The sequence below is a fragment of the Hypanus sabinus genome, chromosome 1, assembly GCF_030144855.1.
Source record: "Hypanus sabinus isolate sHypSab1 chromosome 1, sHypSab1.hap1, whole genome shotgun sequence".
NCBI lineage: Eukaryota > Metazoa > Chordata > Chondrichthyes > Myliobatiformes > Dasyatidae > Hypanus > Hypanus sabinus.
The window spans coordinates 6527415-6547780 of NC_082706.1; the positions used below are offsets into that span (position 1 = coordinate 6527415).

The following is a 20366-nucleotide window of genomic DNA, read 5'->3' on the forward strand; positions in this document are numbered from 1 at the left end:
CACTTGATTGGATTTGGACAGCACTCTGGTTGGAGTTGGGCTTTGTCACCCTGTAAAAGCTTGAACAGCTCTAATGGCCTCTGACCTGGCCTGGGATCTGAGGCCATTCCCCATCAAAGTGCTCCACTGTCCTCACAAGGCTGGGCTCCACAAGGCGTCTGACAGCAGGATGAATCAACAGATTTGGGCTGCTGGCTTGAACGTTTTCAGGACCTCCACATTTGACAATGCACGTACTGAAATCTGAGACATTACTGTGCCACTGGCCAAACTGTGGCTGTTGCATAAAGTCACTGACAACAATCTGCAAGAACTGGCCCATTGAATCAATGTCAGGACAACCTAGAAGTGGGGTAGTTATAGAGGATACTCCTTGTGGTGAACTACATATACCTGTCTGGACACGCCCCTCTGCTGACTGCTCTTGTGGCTCCTCCCAAAGACCCCGGTATAAAGGCGATTGGAGGCACTGCTCCCCCCTCCGTCTCCAGGATGTTGTGTGGTGGTCTCTTGCAGCTAGTAAAAGCCTAACGTTCGCCTCCAGTCTCCGAGAGTTATTGATGGTGCATCACTCCTCTTTGTGAGTACAAACTGTAGAAAGGCCAATTCACTTATTATGTCTGTGTGCATATGTGTTCCAGATTCTTGAGTCACTGAATCCATACCATTAACATTAATTCAAAGTTCAAAGTAAATGCATTATCAAAGTACATATATGTATGTTATATATAGGGTGGCACATTAGCATTGCAGATATCATTAATGCTTTACAGTGCCAGCAACACTCAATCCCTTGAATGGAAATATACAAAATGTAGTGGATATGGGCCAGTCCATCACAGGCAGAGCCCTCTCCTCCACTGAGCATATCTACATGAAACACTGCCTCAAGTAAGCAGCATCCATCATCAGGGACCCTCACCACCCAAGACATGCTCTCTTGTTGTTGCTGCCGTGAGGAAGGTGGTATAGGAGCTTCAGGGCTCACACCACCAGCTTCAAGAACAGTTACAACACCTCAACCAACAGGCTCTTGGACCAGAGGAGATAACTTCACTCACCCCATCATTGAAATGTTCCCACAACCTATGTACTCACATTCAAGGACTGTATCTCAAGTTCTCGATATTTATTGCCTATTTATTTATCTATCTATCTATTTATATACATTTATTTATATATATTTTTGTATTTGCACCGTTTGGTGTCTTCTGCACTCTGGTTAAACACCCAAGTTGGGCAATCTTTCATTGATCCTATTATGGTTATTATTGTGAGGATACTGGAGATTTATTGAACATGCAACACAACAAACTTTTAACATAGTAAATCAGTGGGTTGTCTGTTATGTCTCTCCTCTTGCTGTGAAATAGGAACACCTCTTTTTCCCTTATTAGGGAGAGAGAGAGAGAGCCTGTGGTATGTTGAATTATCGGGTGAACGAGGAGTCTTTGGGGTACTGTGTCTTTATTGATGCTTTGCTGCACGCTTGAGTGCTCGGTGGGGGGGCACTGATGCTTTTTTTGCTGGTGGAGGGTCGTTGCTTTGTTGCTGCTTATGTGTGGGTGGGGGGGAAGCTGGGAGGGACTTTGAGATTCTACATTTAACTGTCATTCATTCTTTGGGGCACTCCTCTGTTTTCATGGATGTCTGTGAAGAAGAAGAATTTCAGGATGTCTATGTATACATTTCTCTGACATTAAGTGTACCTTTGAAACCTTTGAGAAAATTAATCTCAGGGTTGCATATCGTGACATATATGTACTTTGGTAATAAATTTACCTTGAACTTTGAACTTTTTAGGGTCAGTTGCTTCTATTTCTAGTTCCTTATTGTAACTCACCCAGAGGTTGTTGTTGTAGTAGAAAGCATCGAGCAGCTTCACAATGTTGGGGTGATCACAGGAACCCAGAATGTTAATTTCCACCATGTAATCTTCTAACTCTTCCTCATTCAGTGAGCTTATCACCTTGGCGGCTGCAACTGCACCGGTCTCCTTGTTCAGTGCCTTTAATGCAGAACACAAAGGTAAACAGGGATGAGCTTTATTTGTCATATGTACTGTACATTGAAACTTCTTATTCACTGATGTTTGCCTTTCCAACTGGAGGCCTGTGACTGGTGGTGCACCACAGGGATTGATGCTGGGTCCATTGTTGTTTGTCATCTATATTAATGATTTGGATGAAGAGGTGGTAAACTGGATCAGCAAATTTGCAAGCCCAGCCTATCCAAATTTTCCTTGTAAGCCAAGCCGTTCATTCCACACCTATGGAATGAATCATTTGACACACAGAAAGTGCTGGAGGAGCACAACAGGTCAGGCTGCATCTATGGAGAAAAATAAATAGTCGAGGCTTCAGGTTGAGAGCTTTCATCAGGACTGAAACATTAGCCAGAAAGGTCGACTATTTAATACTCTCCATGGATGCTGCCTGACCTGTTGGGTTCCTCTAGCATTTTGTGTGTGTTTTCTTCTGGATCTCCACCATCTGCAGAACCTCTTGTGTTTATCATTCCAAGTTTAATCTTTGAGATATTTCTGCTTAATTTCCCTTACTGTCTCATCCACTCTCAATTTTTCTTCCTGTCCTTGTCTAAGTTTCTCCTTCCCCATTGCTAGTTGTTCCCATCCTGTTCTTCCTTTGCCCCAAAATCCCCTCAGAGCTGGACTTCCCACTGGAACATGTTGACTGCCTCCCACTGGTGCTGTGAACCAAGGCTAAAGGATTCATCAAATACACTCAGTGGCCACTTTCAATCATCTGGGAGCAACCCAATGCATAAAAGCATACAGACGTGGTCAAGAGGTTCAGTTGTTGTTCAGACCAAACATCAGAATGGGGAAGAAATGTGATCTAAGTGACTCTGACTGTGGAATGATTGTTGGTGCCAGATGGGGTGGTTTGCGTATCACTGAAACTGCTGATCTCCTGGGATTTTCTCACACAACGGTCTGTCGAGTTTACAGAGAATGATGTGAAAAAGCAAAAAAAAAACTTCCAGTGAGGGGCAGCTCTGTGGGTGAAAACACCTTGTTAATGAGCAAGGTCAGAGGAAAATGGACAGACTGGTTCAAGCTGACAGGAAGACGACAGCAACTGAAATAACCACGCATTACCACAGTGGTGTGAATTTCTGAATGCACAATATGTTGAACCTTGAAGTGGATGGGCTACAGCAGCAGGAGGCTACAAACATGCTCTCAGTGGCTAATAATACAGTGGTGAGTGAGTGTGCATTTCCACGTACCAGTTTGAGCACCCCGTATCTGAACACTTGGGGCCAGAGGTGGAATAAGTAATAGGATAGTTTAGGATTGTTATCAGTTTTGACATTTATGTGCTACCAGTAAGCAGTCTTTCTCTTACACTTGTTCATCACACATATGTACTTAAGAGTAATAATCCATCCAGACCATTAACATAATGAAAGTATAATGTTATATATATATAATATAATGTTATATATAATGTGTGTAGGGTAACAGAAACAGCACAGCATCAGGAGAATACCTTAATCAGCTGCTGAAGAAGAACAACGTCTTTCAGCCTCCACCTACCATGCCGTGTTTTGATTAAAAGGCTACAACACAGTTTATTAATATTTTACTTTTATTTAGGTTTTATGCATCAATCAGCATCGTACACTTGTTCTGGTGCTAGATTTTTGTGAACAGCAGATGCTTAAAAAATTTATTACCATGCCTTTTCTTAAATTTCTTCGAGCAGCCTGCTGAATATTCACAATTGCCTTCAATTTCCAGTTCGTCATGATAGATCGTTGCTTGTTTCATGATCAGCACACCATTAAGTGGCATTTGTTCATTCCGACTGTGGGAGGAAACTGGAGCAGCGGGAAAACCACAGGGAGGACGTACAGGCTTCTTACAGATGGCGCTGGAATTGAACTCCAAGCTCCGGAAACGCTGAGCTGTAATAGCATTACCTGAACTGCTACGCTACTGCTTCTATTTCTGTTAGGAACAAGTGCCACACCTGTCCCTACACTTGCTCCCCCATTACCACTCAGGGCCCCAAACAGCCCTTCCAGGTGAGGTGACACTTCGCTGTGAGTCTGTTAGGTCATGTACTGTGTTCGGTACTCTCAGTGTGGCCTCCTGTGTATCGGTGAGACCCGATGTAGATTGGGAGACCACTTCGTCGAGCATCTATGCTCCGTCTGGCACAAAAAGTGGGATTTACCAGTGGCCACCCCATTTCAATTCTACTTCCCATTCCTGTTCTAACTTGTCAGTCCACGGCCTCCTCTACTGCTACAATACGGCCACACTCAGGTTGGAGGAGCAGCACCTTACATTCTGTCCAACCTGATGGCATCAACATCGATTTCTCAAACTTCTGGTAATGGCACCCCCTCCTCTCCTTCACCATTCCCCATTCTCATTTCCCTCTCTCACCTTATCTCCTCACCTGCCCATCACCTCCCTCTGGTGCCTCTGTCCCTTCCCTTCCTTCCATGGCCTTCTATCCTCTCCTATCAGATTCCCCTTCTCCAGTCCTTTATCTCTTTCACCAATCAACTTCTCAGCTCTTTACTTCACCCCTTCCCTCTCACCCAGTTTCACCCATCACCTACCACCTTGTAACTTTTTCCTCCCCTCTGCCCACCTTCTTACTTTGACTTCTCCCCTTGCTTTCCAGTCCTGATGAAGGGTCTCGTCTGAGACAACGACTGTTCACTCTTTTCCATAGATGCCACCTGGCCTGCTGAGTTCCTCCGGCACTTTGTGTGTGTTGCTTTGGATTTCCAGCATCTGAAGATTTTCTTGTGTTAATGAGTTAGCCAGATGCCAGATTATTGGAGATCACACAATAGAATTCTATTAGAAAGTTAGACAATAGTAGAGTTTTTTTTCAAAGTTTGTGTATGATACCATATGCAGTACTGTGCAAAAGTCATAAGCACACATGTGGTTTCGGATGGTGTGGCCCCCACAGAGCCCTGATCTCAACATCATCAAGGTTGTCCGAGACAGAAGCAAGCAAGACAGCCAAAGTCTGCAGAGGAACCGTGGCAAGTTCTCCAAGATGTTGGAACAAACTACCAGCCAATTTTCTTATACAACTGCACAGGAGTATGCCTAATAGACGTGATGCAGGTTTAAAGGCAAAGGGTGGTCACACCAAATATTGATTTGATTCAGTTTTTTTACTGCTCTTTTTTTGATATTTAGAAACTTTTCACTTAATTATTTTGAAAGCATCTTCACTTTACAAAGTAGTTTTAACATGTGACTTAGACTTTTGTACAGTACTGTATTAGCTTGAGATTTAATTTCTGCAGGCATTCACAGGAAAATAAAACGTACATAAAAACATGAAAAGCATACATAAGTGAAGACTGACAACCAATGTGCAAAAGACAAATCGTGCAAATAATTTCAAAACCGTATATAAATAATACAGAATTATAGAGTCCTTAACAGTGAGTCTGCAGGTTGTGGAATCAGTTCAGTGTTGAGGTGAGTGAAGTTACCCGTGCTGGTTCAGGAGCCTGGTTGTAGAGTAGTAACTGTTTACGAAATAATTTGTGAAAATTATTATTGTGATGTTTCTTGTGATTTTGAGTACGTTTGACAGCTTAGGACAATATGCTCCAGGTCAGGCAGAGAGAAGGCCAACCATTTTATCCCTTCGACACAGCGGGAGATTTCAGCTATCCTTGATTTGTTGAAATACTTTAGTAGAGGGTTAAGTGAAGCTTCCCCACTTGCACATAGGAGGAACTGGTGGTGATTGTCCACTGTGACCAGTGATGACAAGAAACCTGTGCAGGAGAGTTTCTAAAGGGGAAAAGCCGCTGTACTGGGACAGTTCCACTCTTTCAACTTCAGAAGGCCGGGTTCAGCAGTACGAACAATCATCTGAAACCGGGGTCTTGCTTGGTTACACCGGATGACTGTGATGTCTTCTGTGCCTTGTCAACCCATTCACTCTCCTTGGGAGCGTTGCAGTACCGCCTTCCTGGCCGTCAGATCTCACTGTATTCTCATTTGCCCAGTCCGCCAGAGCTGACTTTGCGTGCCAGGATAGGCATGTCCCTATCTCACCGGCTACCCTCAGCTGGTTTAGCCCACCTGTCGAAGCTGAGTACCGGCGTGTGGCCAGTGTCACATGCAAACAGCTACTTGGAGCCACAGGTGAGAGTGAAGTGTCCAGTGGGGACCAAAGGTGATTGAGCTGTCCTGGAATGGACAGCCCTTCACAAGAGATGCTACCCCTCCCTGCATCGTCCGGAAACATTGGACTGATCACATTTATGGGTCAGTAATGGGGAAGAGGGTATAATCTGCAGAGGAAGTTCATTTGGTTCCCACGGGCCTTGGGAACACTTTATAATGGAAAGTTAAGATTCCTTTCTTAAAAGCTTCCAATTAGAACACATTATTGCAATTCTACCAGTAATAATTTATAAAATGGACTGGCTCTAATGTTTATAGTAATTCCAAATATGATTTTCAAGCCAAATTTCTATTTCTTGACTTTAAAAAGAAGTAGAGTCTGTTATATAGGCTATACTAAGGCAGGAAGACTGATATCTGCACTTTATGGTTTGTATAAACATTTGATAGATGGAGCTCATTAGCCTGGGAAGGCAGTCCACTTAAGAGAGGGAAAACTCTGATTTCAAACCTCCGCTGCCTTGCGGCTATACCTGCTCATGGGAAAGGCTTCGGGAGTAAACCCTGGGGACAAATCCGGAGCTGGAGTCCCTAAGGCAGTCTGATGTTGCCTTCAACCTTGCTCTGGCAACTCCTGTGGCGACACTGGTGCCAAGCTGTATCAGCCCTTCCCTTCCCTTGGACAACATCGGTGTCGTGGAGAGGGGAGACTTGCAGCATGGGCAACTGCCAGTCTTCCATACAACCTTGGCCAGGCCTGTGCCCTGGAGAGGACACTCCAAGACTTTCCAGGCGCAGATCCATGGTCTCGCGAGACTAACAGATGCCATCATCAAACATTTGGTTAAGTTACATCTGGACTATTAACCATATAGAGCACAGAGCACAGTCTTCCTACTTTAAGGATGTAATGAGTTCAATTCCTGCTGTGGTATTTGGAGAATTTAGCTGATTGGTTTATTGGCAGTGTCACAGTGGTGTAGTGGCTAGAGGAACACTATTATAGACCCAGTGACACAGGTTCAATTCCCACCACTCTCTGTAAGGAGCATGCACACTCTCCCTGTGACCACGTGGGTTTCCTCTGGTTTCCTCTCATTTCAAAGACGTAAGGGTTAGTAGGTTAATTGGTCACATGGGCATAATTGGGTAGGCGGTACAGCCTGTTAGTGTGTTGTATTTCTAAAAATAAATAAAAAGAACATTGAGAGCCCTGGGTATTGTGTATTTAAAGTTTCAGTAATTTTTGAGTAATCTTGTTTATCTATTGTTTGATTAAACAATGCCGGTCATAGATTGAGAAAAAGAATGTGAATGAGAAAGAATGGTGTGGAAGAGAGAAGCGATGCAAGAAAGAAAAAGGGATTGAAATAGATCCAGAGAGAAAAACTGAGAAAAAGACAAATACATCCACAGCTGTCAGAATCACTTCCTGCAGTCTCAGAGTCAACTCTGATAACTATCACAGAGATTTCCCCAGAAGCTGAAACTGCTTTCACAGACACAAGTCTCACCTGCCAAGCAGAACAACCTCGTTTGTCAAGAGTAAGAAATCCTCCACAACCATTAAAAATGTAGGCCTGAATATGACAATTTAGAATTTGCTGTGCTCTAGATTTCTGTATATAGTAGTTGTATTATATAGTACACTGTGTATATAGTGGAGATGCATTCTCTATTGTGTTGGAGTTTACAGCTAAACAGGATGTATATTTAATATTTCAGTAATATTTGAGTAATCTTGTATATATTGTATATATTGTCTGAGTAAGTAAATTCCTGTTTGTTTAAACAATTCATTATGGGTTATATGTATAAAGAGGTGAATTGCATACATCATCATGCTACCACATGATAGGTGTGCACTTCGCTTAAAGAAAACGCAAAGTTAGACCCGCATTCCCGGACTCCCGTGTCTTCCTTTTAGTTTAATGTTTTGAAATTACTAAACGTAGTAACATTGGGAACACAAAGCTGCCCTTCATTAGCAGCAGAAGGAAGGGGTGAGTTACCACGCGTTCTACCCACTTGTCTGGCAAATTAGACTCACCCATAAAAGCCAGGGGTCCCTCATCAGCCCCTCTCAACACACAAGATCAATGTGGAAGCAAGTCATGTTTTGTGTCAAGGGACTGATTCAGAAGCAGAGACTGAGTTGGCCTTATAATCAAGGTCTTTGCAACCATGGTCAAAGGGAGATGTTACTTGCTGGAGATTCCTGTTCACTCAGTTACAATATTTAGTCTGGATATTCATGAAGGTCCATCCTGGGCCCAACATATTGATGTACTTACAAAGGAGGCACACCAGTGGCGACAGTTCTTGAACAGTTTGTGGATTCAAGATTCAGATTTATTTACCTCGAAACCGAGAGTCAATTACGTCGTTAGTGTTAACAGCCAACACACTCCAGAGTGGACAACGGGTAGTCCACAAGTGGGAATGTGTGGTGACACTTGCGGGCTGCCCCCAGCACATCCAAATTGGTATGGGTTAACAACACATTGTGGTATACATGCAAAACATGAATGCATCTGAAATAGCAGAATGTATGTTTTTCATTCCTGATTTGGTACCATTCTTTCACTTTCAGTCACAAGTTTCTTTTCCCGCAAAAGTTCAAAGTAAGTTTGTTACCAACATTCACACACGTCCCCATATACCACCCAGCGATTCATTTTCTTGCAGGCATTTACAGTAGAACAAAGAAATACAATAGAACCAATGAAAAACCACACAAAGACTGACAAACAATCAATGTGTAAAAGAAGACAAGATGTGTGAATACAAGATAAGTATTAATACTACTACTAGTTATTATTGTTGTATTTTTATTTTTCCTCAGTTCAAGCAGATAAAACCTGAGGTACGGGCAGAGCCAAGCTCACTCATTTCTCAATTGCTAGGAACTTCTGGACTATTCTCGTGGTGTTTAGTACTGTGGCTTTCTGAAAATTTACAGAAATATTGGTGTGTAGGCTCAATTGTTTAATGCTATTGTGCAGTGCCACCACTTAGACCATAAGACATAACCATAAGCCATTCAGCCCATCAAGACTGCTCCGCCATTCCAACATGGCTGATCCCTGATTTCACTCAACCCCATACACCTGCCTTCTCACTATACCCTTTGACCCCCTGGCCGATCAGGAAATGATCCTCTGACTTAAATATATTCCACCACATGCTGTGGCAGAGCATTCCACAGATTCACTACTCTCTGGCTAAAGAAAAACTCCTCCTTACCTCTGTTCTAAAAGGTCACCTCACTTTTGAGATTGTGCCCTCTGGTTCTGGATTCTCCCACCACAGGAAACATCCTCTCCACATCCACCCTATCTAGTCCTTTCAACATTCGGCAGGTTTCACTGAGATCCCCCATCATTCTCCAAAATTCCAGTGAGTACAGGCCCAAAGCTGCCAATTGCTGCCAATAAGTTAACCCCTTCATTCCCAGAATCATCCTCGTGAACTTCTCCTGGACTCTCTCCAATGATAACACAACCTTTCTGAGATATGGCACCCAAAACTGTTGACAATACTCCAAGTGCAGCCTGACAAGTGACTTATAAAACCTCAGCATTATCTCCTTGCTTTTATATTCTATTCCCCTTGAAATAAATGCCAACATTTCACTTGCCTTCTTTACCACAAATACAAAATAGAAATTGACCTTCTGGGAATTTTTAGATATTACTATTGGGAAAATGTATACAGTGCTTCATTTGTGTTCCACAGTCTTTAAAATCCTTCAGTGCTTTCAACGAGTTCAGTGTTTCCAGTATATTCAATTCTTATTTCCGTTTTCCAGGCACCTATTCTTTTGTCTTTTAGTGTTTCCTTCAGGAGTGTTGATCCTTTTAACAAGTTTACTAAAAGTTTTGTCATTGCTTTTCAATCTTTTGGTTATCAAATCACACTCTGGCTAGAGAGGCTTAGTCTCGACAACTGGTTCCCGTGGGTTGTAGAGAAGAGAAAAGGAGGAACTTCTTCAGCCAGAGGGTGATGAATCTGTGGAATTCATTGCCACAGAAGGCTGTGGAGGCTGTTACTGAGTGTATTTAAAGCAGAAGTTGATAGATTCTTGATTAGTTAGGGCATTAAAGGTTACAGGGATAAGGCAGGAGAACAGGACTTAAGAGGAAAAATAAATTGGTCATGATGGAATGGTAGAGAAAACTGGATGGGCTGAATGGCCTAATTCTGTTCCTATATATTATGGTCTTCACCAGAGATTCATACATGGACTTTGTTGTGCATTGGTCTCACAATAACATGCAAATGGTGTCTACGGTTATTTAGTCACTCAGTTGATATCCGCCCATATGGATAAGCTGAATCCCAAATTTGTCAGGCGGAGTAGACTGTGTGTGGGTACAGTTTATGCAGGGGGATTTATTCCAAGTGCTGGCTCGAAAGAAGCAGCCAGGAAATTGTGGGAATGAACAGATCATTGTCAGATTGGCAGCCAGTGAAGTAGAGGTGTATCATCAAGATTCGTGCTTGGGTGCCAGCTTTTCCTAGTTCACGCCAACAACTTGGCTGAGGGCACCATATCTGATTACAGACAGCTCTGGAGACCAAGCCATTCTGTATATTTGAAGTGGAAGCTCACAGGTTTTTGATTAGTAAGGGCGTCAAAGTTTAGGGGCAGAAGTCAGGAGAATGGGGTCAAGTGTGTGCCCTGTAGCGTAGTGGTTAGCGCAATATTATTACAGCTCAGCGCGTTTCGGAGTTCAATTCTAGCGCTGTCGGTGAGGAGTTTGTACATTCCTCCCCATAAATGTGCTCTGGTCTCCTCCCACAGTCCAAGGACATACCAGTTAGTTGGTTAATTGGTCATTGTAAATTGTCCTATGATTAGGCTAGGGTTACATAGAGGGGTTGCTGGGCAGTGCAACTTGACACGCTGGAAGGGCCTGTTCTGCCCTGTAACTTGGAATAAATAAACAAACAAACAAATAAATAAAAAAAATCAATTATGATTGAACGGTGGAGAAAACTCGATTGACCGAATTGCCTTATTCTGCACCTTGCCTTACTGTCTTATGGTCCTCTTGCCGTGATGCTCTCTCCTTGTCCAGTTTCCTTCTACCTCCATCTGCCTTCCCTCCACTGACCTCTCCATCTCTCACAGTTTCACCCTCTGAACTTCCCCATACTAGAAATAACCTCCCTTCAGTTTCCATCATTCTGACGGGACTATCTCCTTCAGAAACCTCCACTCACTTTTCCACCAGCACGTACAACAAGGTGGGGGGGAGGGGAGGAGTACAAGCTGGCAGGTGATAGGTGAGACCAGGCGAGGGAGAAGGTGGGTATGGGGGAGGGGGTTGAAGTGAAAAGCAGGGAGGTGATAGGTGTTAAGTTTTGTGAATTCAAAACATTAAAACAAATTCAAAGGAAGATGGGAGTCAGAAACGTGGGTCTGATTTTCAGTTTACTTTAAGCAAGACACACGCAAATCATGTGGTACTGTGATAACATATGCAACGAACGTATTTATAGATATAACCCACAATGAAATGAATAAGAATGCTTAATCAACATACTATGTATAATTATACACACACACAAGATTGCTCAAGTATTATTGAAATACTAAGCACCCAACAATAGGTAGGAAAGGTAAAGGACTGAAGGAGGAGGAATGCAACAGGAGAGGAGAGTGGACCATGGGAGGAGGAGGAGGGGCCCCAGGGGGAAGTGAGCAGGAGAGATGGTAAGAGGGGAGCTAGAATGGAGAATGGAAAGATCATGGGGGCCATTTGTCCCGTCAGTTCTTCCACATCAGATTTGTGTTACTCAGATTTGGAGTCTGAACCACAGGATGAAACCCCCACAAGCTGTGCCGCCAAGGCAGGCAATGGGTTGAACAGTCCCGCTGAAACTCGGAAGTGGCGGTGGTTTTGTTCTTTCTGAGAAACAGCTGACTGAATGTGAAGCAGATCATTGTTTAATTATCACAGCTAAAGTATTTCCTGGCTGCTTCTTTCGAGCCAGCACTTGGAATAAATCCCCCTGCATAAACTGTACTCACACACAGTGTATTCTGCCTGACAAATTTGGGATTCAGCCTATCCATAAGGATGTATATCAACCGAGTGGCTCTGAACCCCATCTCTTGCCTTCTCCTCATAATCTTTAACACTCTGACTAATCAAGAACCTTTCAACCTGCACTCGCCTCCACAGCTGTGTGTGGAATGAACTCCACCACCCTTTGACTAAAAAAGTTCCTCCTCATCTCTGTCTACAACCTGCAAGATCTAGTTATCAAGAATAAGCCACTCTAGCCAGAGCTTAAAAAGCGATGACAAAATATATTTGGTAAACAGATGTACTGAGGTCCAATGCTCCTGAAAAAAACAATAAAAGGCAAAAAAGGGCCTGACAAATGGAAATAGTTTTTAAAGTTGAGATATAGTACGTAATAGGCCCTTCCAGCATTTCAAACCACACGCCCAGCAATTCCCCGATTTAATCCTAGTCAATCACGGGACAATTTACAATGACAAATTAACCTGCCAATGGGTAGGTCTTTGGACTGTGGGAGGAAACCCGGGAGGGCACGCCCACAGCCAGCCAGAAAAGGCCCCTTTATTCCCACTCTTTGCCGCCTGCCAGTTAGCCAATCTTCTATCTCTGCTTGCATCTTTCTTGTAATATCACCGGTTCTTATCTTGTTTTACAGCCTCATGTGCAGTAACTTGGCAAAGGCCTTCTGAAAATCCAAGCAAGTATCAACTTTAGACAGCTTGTCTCTCATGCCTCTGTAATTCCCTTTACTCCACTGCAATACTGATACAATCAACTTCAGCCTCTTCCTCTCAAACCACAGCATGAATTCTATCATATTATGATCTCTGGCTCCTAAGGGTTCATTTTTCTTAAGTTCCCTAATCAAGTTTTGTTCATTACACAACTCCCAATCCAGAAGTCACAAGCTGCTCTAAAAAATTACCCCACCTTGGGATTTACCTGCATATTGAAATCCCCATGATAATCGTAACATTGGCCTTTTAGCATGTCTTTTCTTTCTCTCATTGTAATTTGAAGCCCACATCCTGACTACTGTCTGGAGGCCTGTATACAAATCTCTTCAAAGTCTTTTTACCCTTGCAGTTTCTTAACTCTACCCATGAGGATTTTGCATCTTCTAATCCTACGTCACTCTTTCTAAGGATTTGATACCACTTTTTACCACCCCAACCCTAGCTGCCTGTCCTTTCAATACAATGTGTGTCCTTGAATGTAAAGCTCCCAACTATGATCTCCTTTCAGCCTCAACTCAGTGATGCCCACAACATTGTACTTGGCAGTTGCCAATTGTGCTAGAAGATCATTTACTTTATTCTGTGTGTGTTCAAATATAATATCTTCAGTCCTGTATTCATCACCTTCGATTTTGTCCCCATGTTACATTTCAACTCATTGCACTGACTACTATTTTGCCCTGTCATCTGCCTGTCGTTCCTCACAGTCTCACTATACACTGCATCTACTTGTATACAACTGCTCCATCATTCTGGTTCCCATCCCCCTTTCAAATTAATTTAAACCCTCTCCATAAGGAGACCTGCCCACAAGGGTATTGGTCCTTCTTGAGTTCAGGTGTAGCCTGTCCTTTTTGTACAGGTCACACTTTTCCCAGAAGAAGTCCCAATGACCTGGAAATCTGAAATCCTGCCCCCTGCACCAGTTCACAGCCACACATTCATCTGAAAAATCTTATCCTCACTGGCTCATGGCATAGGCAGCAATCCAGAGATGACTACCCTGGAGGCTCTGCTTTCCAGTTTTCTGCTTAACTCCCTATAATCCTCTCCTCAAGACCTCCTCCCTTTTTCTACTTCCTGTATGTCATTGGTACCAATATGTACCACAACTTCTGGCTGCTCACCCTTCCCCTTCAGAATGCTGTGGACCCAGTCCCAAGACATCCCCAACCCTGGTACTTGGAAGGCAAAATACCATCCAGCTGTCTTTATCACATCCACAGAACCTCCTATCTGTTCCCCCAGTGATGAATTCCCCATCACTACTGCACTCCTCTTCCCCCCTTCCCTCTGACCTACAGCACCAGACTCAGGGCTTGCTGCTCATCCAGGTGTTTCTTAATGCTGATGAAGTTCTTGTTTCCACAACCTCCTCTGGTAGTTCATTCCCAAAACCAACTACCCTTTTTGCGAAATATCTGCTCCTCACATTCCCACAATCAGATTGAATATCACTGACATTTGTCATGAAGTTTATTATTTTGTGGCAGCAATATGGAGCAATACCTAAAATATACTATAAATTCAAATAAGAAATACTTAAGTATATTTAAAATAATTCATCATCATCATCATTGTGTGGCATGTCATATGACATGGGCGATCGTGGTCTTTCCATGACTGTGATTGTTCTTGACATATTTTTCTGCAGAAGTGGTTTGCCATTGTCTTCTTCTGGGCAGTGTCTTTACAAGACGGGTGACCCCAGCCTTTATCAATACTCTTCAGAGATTGTCTGCCTGGTGTCAGTGGTCCCATAACCAGGACTTGTGATCTGCATCGGCTGCTCGTATGACCATCCACCACCTGCTCCCATGGCTTCACCTGACCCTGATTGGGGATGGGTGGGGGGAGAGGGTAAGTAGGTGCTACACTTTGCACCTGCAAAAGTGACCAGGAAACTGGCCTAACACCTCCTTTGGTTGGGACATATCTCCATCCGTAAAATATACTATATATTATGTGATGGGGTCCTGAATTACCCCTATGAACTGTGCTTTTGAAAAGAGAGAGGGAGTTGTTGTTCAACACCAGACACCTTTGAGAGAGAGCGGGGCAAAGACTGCTTGGAGATGGTATTATGGTTTCTCTGCAAGCATGTTTACACTTTGCAAGGACACTGTCAGCTTCCGTACTCTTTCAGAGAGACGGGAGGAGCTGCTTGATGGACAGCTGGTGTTCAGCGCGGTGAGATAGATAGAAGGTCTGCTGATGAACCTACAGACACATGGTTTTGGACACTGAATGAGCTTTGTTGTGCCCACAGAAAAGGTGGGTTTTGGAGGATCGATCAGGAGAATCGATCAGTGGCTCTCGCAGTGTGAAAAGGGTGTGACCAGTGGGGAGTTATTTGTGTGTCCAACCCTCGCCTGGGTTAATGATTCCACCACAGAACGATCCCCTTTGTTGTGGTCACAGTCGGTGACTTCCAGAGGATTTCTGCTTTCTGCTGGTTTCTTTGACCTGTCACGGGGTACGTGACAATTTCAATAAGAGATTGATACAAAGCCTATAAAAAGTATTCACCTGCCCCACCCCCCCAGACTCTTTCATGTTTTATTGTTTTACAACATTGAATCACAGTGGTTTTTTTTTGGCTTTTTTGACTCTGATCAACAGAAGAAGCATTTTTTTGTCAAAGTGAAAACAAATTTCTACAAATTGATCTAAATTTTTTACAATGATTAAACACAAAATAATTGATTGCATAAGTATTCAGCCCCTTCAAGTCAGTATTTAGTAGATGGACCTTTGGCAGCAATGACAGCCTTGAGCCTGTGTGAATAGGTCTCTATCAGCTTCGCAACATCTGGAAATTGCAATTTTTCCCCATTCTTTACAAAACTGCTGAAGCGCTGTCAGATTGCATGGGGATTGTGAGTGAACAGCCCTTTTCAAGTCCATTCTGGGACATTAACTTTGTTGTTTTAAAGCCATTCCTGTGTAGCTTTGGCTTTATGCTTGGGGTCATTGCCTTGCTAGAAAACAAATCTTCTCCCAAGTCACAGTTCTCTTGCAGACTGCATCAGGTTTTCCTCCAGGATTTCCCTGTATTTTGCTGCATTCATTCTACCCTCTACCTTCACAAGCCTTCCAAGGCCTGCTGCAGTGAAGCATCCCCACAGCGTGATGCAGCCTCCACCATGCTTCACGGTCAGAATGGTGTGTTTTTGATGATGTGCAGTGTTTAGCTTATGCCACAGTGTTTAGTCTGATGGCTAAAAAAAAAGCTCAATTTTGGTTTCATCAGACCACAGTCTAGCTGACTTCAGAATCTCCCACATGCCTTCTGCAAACTCTAGCAAGATTTTGTGCAATATTTTTTCAACAGTGGCTTTCTCTTTGCCACTCTCCCATAAAGCTGTGACTGGTGAAGCACCCGGCGCAACAGTTGTTGTATGTGCAGTCTCTCCCATCTCAGCCACTGAAGCTTCTAACTCCTCCTGAGTTGTCATGGGTCTCTTGGTGACCTCCCTCACGAGTTCCCTTCTTGCACAGTCACTCAGTTTTTGAGGACGGCCTGCTCCAGGCAGATTTACAGCTGTACCATATTCTTTCCATTTCTTGCTGACTGACTTAACTGTACTCCAAGGGATAGTCAGTGACTTGGAAATTTTCTTGTATCCATCTCCTGACTTGTGCTTTTCAACAACCTTTTTGCAAAGTTGCTTGGAGTATTATTTTGTCTTCATGGTGTAGTTTTTGCCAGGATACTGACTCACCAGCAGTTGGACCTTCCCGAGACGGGTGTATTTTTAATACAATGAATTGAAACACTTTGACTGCACACAGGTGATCTCCATTTAACTAAATCTGTGACTTCTGAAACCAATTGGCTGCACCAGTGATGATTTGGTGTGTCATATTAAAGGGGGTGAATACAGTTCAATCAATTATCTTGTGTTTTATATTTGCAATTAATTCAGATCACTTTTTAGAGACCTGTTTTCACTTCGACTCAGAGTCTTTTTCTGTTGATCACTGTCAAAAAAGCCAAATTAAATCCACTGTGTTCAGTGTTATAAAACAGTAAAACATGAAAACTTCCAAGGGAAGTGAATACTTTTTATAGGATAGAGAGAATAAATAAGCAGTGTAAAAATTTTACCCCATCCTCCCGCCATTCTACCAGGGATAGGGTTCCTCTTGTCCTCACCTACCACCCCACCAGCCTCCGCGTCTCCAACTCTCTGAAACTTACGCCACCTCCAACAGGATCTCACCACCAAACACATCTTTCCCTCCCCCCCCTGCAATTTTCTGCTTTCTGCAGGGATCGCTCCCTACACAACTCCCTTGTCCATTCATCCCTCCCCACTGGTCTCCCTCCTGGCGCTTATCCCTGCAAGCAGAACAAGTACTACACCTGCCCCTATACCTCCTCCCTCACTACCATTCAGAGCCCCGAACAGTCAATAGACAGTAGGTGCAGGAGTAGGCCATTCGGCCCTTCTAGCCAGCATCGCCATTCACTGTGATCATGGCTGATCATACACAATCAGTACCCCGTTCCTGCCCTCTCCCCATATCCCTTGACCCCACCATCTATAAGAGCTCTAATTAACTCTCAGATGCATCCAGAGACTTGGCCTCCACTGCCTTCTGGGCAGAGCATTCCACATATCCACCACTCTCTGGGTGAAAAAGTTTTTCTGCAACTCTGTTCTAAATGGCCTACCCCTTATTCTTAAACTGTGGCCTCTAGTTCTGGACTCATCCATCAGCGGGAACATGCTTCCTGCCTCCAGTGTGTCCAATCCCTTAATAATCTTATATGTCTCAATCAGATCCCCTCTCATCCTTCTAAATTCCAGTGTATACAAGCCCAGTCACTCCAATCTTTCAACATATGCCAGTCCCGCCATTCCGGGAATTAACCTTGTGAACCTGCGCTGCACTCCCTCAATAGCAAGAATGTCCTTCCTCAAATTTGGAGACCAAATCTGCACACAATACTCCAGGTGGGGTTTCACCAGGGCCCTGTACGGCTGCAGAAGGACCTCTTTACTCCTGTACTCAATTCCTCTTGTTATAAAAGCCAGCATGCCATTAGCTTTCTTCACTGCCTGCTGTACCTGCATGCTTACTTTCATTGACTGATATACAAGAACACTTAGATCTCATTGTACTTCCCCTTTTCCTAACTTGACTCCATTTAGATAGTAATCTGCCTTCCTGTTCTTGCCACCAAAGTGGATAACCTCACATTTATCCACATTAAACTGCATCTGCCATACATTTGCCCACTCACCCAACCTGTCCAAGTCACCCTGCATTCTCATAACATCCTCCTGACATTTCACACTACCACCCAGCTTTGTGTCATCAGCAAATTTGCTAATGTGACTTTTAATCCCTTCATCTAAATCATTAATGTATATTGTAAACAGCTGTGGTCCCAGCACCGAACCTTGCGGTACCCCACTGGTCACAGCCTGCCATTCCAAAAGGGACCCGTTAATCACTACTCTTTGTTTCCTGTCAGCCAGCCAATTTTCAATCCATGTCAGTACTCTGCCCCCAATACCATGTGCCCTAATTTTGCCCACTAATCTCCTACGTGGGACTTTTATCAAAAGCTTTCTGGAAGTCCAGGTACACTGCATCCACTGGCTCTCCCTTGAGGTGACACTTCACCTGTGAGTCCGTTGGGGTCATCTACTGTGTTCAGTGCTCCTGGTGTGGCCTCTTGACAATCGGTGAGACACAACGTAGACTGGGTGACCGCTTCACCGAGCATTTACGCTCCATCCACCAGAACAAGCAGGATCTCCCAGTGGCCACCCATTTTAATTCCACTTCCCATTCCCATTCCAATATGTCCATCCTTATCACCATCGTGATAAGGCCACATGCCGTTTGGAGGAATAACACTTTAGTAATGCCTCCCTTCAACACTTCCCATCCCCTTGTTATCTCCTCGCCTCCCCATCGCCACTTCCTTCTTTCTTCCATGGCCCCTGTCTCTTTCACCAATCAATTTCCTAGCTCTTTGCTTCATCCCTCCCCCTCCAAATTTCACCTATCGCCTGGCGTTTCTCTCTCTCCCCTACCCCCACCTTTGAAATCTACTCCTCAGCTTTTTTTCTCCTGTGCTTTTTTTCCCCTCAGATGCTGCCTGGCTTGCTGAGTTCCCCCAGCATTTTATGAGTGTTGAGTGCAAAAATTTTACCTCCTCCTTCTCACATTAAGCCTTCTAGATTTAGACATCTATACTGGAGGTACCTGACTAGGTACTTACCAAATCCTCCCTCTCACATTAAGCCTTCTAGATTTAGACACCTCTACCCGAGGTAACAGAATCTACCAGATGCTTGTTTCTCATCATTTTAATTCCCTGTCATGTCATCTTCCAGCTTACCTTACTCTGGACCAACACACCCGGCCAATTTATAACTTTTTCAGTTATAGATGCCCTACTCTATATAGGTTGAAATTCAAAGGACGATTGGGATTGCTAAATGCACGTTGTGCAAGACACTGAAAAATAACCCAATTTCGATGGGCACGAAACTCAGGGTGTTGCGGTGCCACGTTCACTCCACACTAACAGACGGAAGTGAGTGTTACACAACATCAAAGCAAATTGAGGGAGGACTTGGAGTTGCAGAAATGTGCTTTTTGAGAAGAATTATGAAAATAACTTAGAAAGGCAGAGTAACAAATGAGGAGTGTTGTGAAAACCTGGAATAAGAAGAGAGCTGGTATCATCAATCAGGAAACGGCAGCTGGATTTTCTTGGACATGTACCGGGGAAAGAGAAGCTCGAACATCTTGCAGTGACGGGAAAAAAATTATTGGAAGGAAAGGTTGTGGTTGACAGTGCATGACATTCATAATTTACATCAAGGGATGGGCAGGCAAGAGTTTTGAAGAGCTCATTGGAACTTCTCAGATTCAAGGCCATAATTGCCCACATCATACAACACAGCATATCATGATGAGACTACAGGATGGATATTAAATTAGAGAGGGTACAAAGATGATTGAAGAGGATCTTTGCCCCCACCCAAAGTGTAGGATGCTGAGGGAGGACCTTGTACAGATTTATAAAATTATGAAAGACAGAGATATGGTGAATAGTCAAAGTCTTTAGCCCAGGGCAAGGAAGTCCAAAACTTGATAGAGAAAGTAGGGGCAACTTTTTTGCATAATATATAGAACTTTGAACATTATAGCACAGTACAGGCCCTTCAGCCCATGATGTTGTGCTGACCCTTTAACCTACTCTAAACCAATCTAACCCTTCCCTCCTACATAGACCTCCATTTTTCTATCATCTATGTACCTCTCTAAGAGTTTCTTAAACACCCTTAATGTAATTGCCTCTACCACCTTCTCTGATAGGGTGTTCCGTGCACCCACCACTCGCTGTGTAAAAAACTTGCTATTCTCTGCATAATTCTCAGTAACTTGCTATTCTCTGCATAATTCTCTGTAACT

The 20366-nt window shown here is 43.6% G+C and overlaps 1 protein-coding gene across 1 annotated transcript in view; it reads right to left on the minus strand.

Annotated features, from left to right (window-relative positions):
• LOC132390802 (STE20-like serine/threonine-protein kinase) overlaps positions 1-20366 on the minus strand; it is an 85037-nt gene that overhangs the window by 48986 nt on the left and 15685 nt on the right. The window contains exon 2 of the mRNA XM_059963351.1: positions 1844-2008. Coding sequence (XP_059819334.1) covers positions 1844-2008 — 165 coding nt within the window. The remainder of the gene's footprint in view (positions 1-1843; positions 2009-20366) is intronic.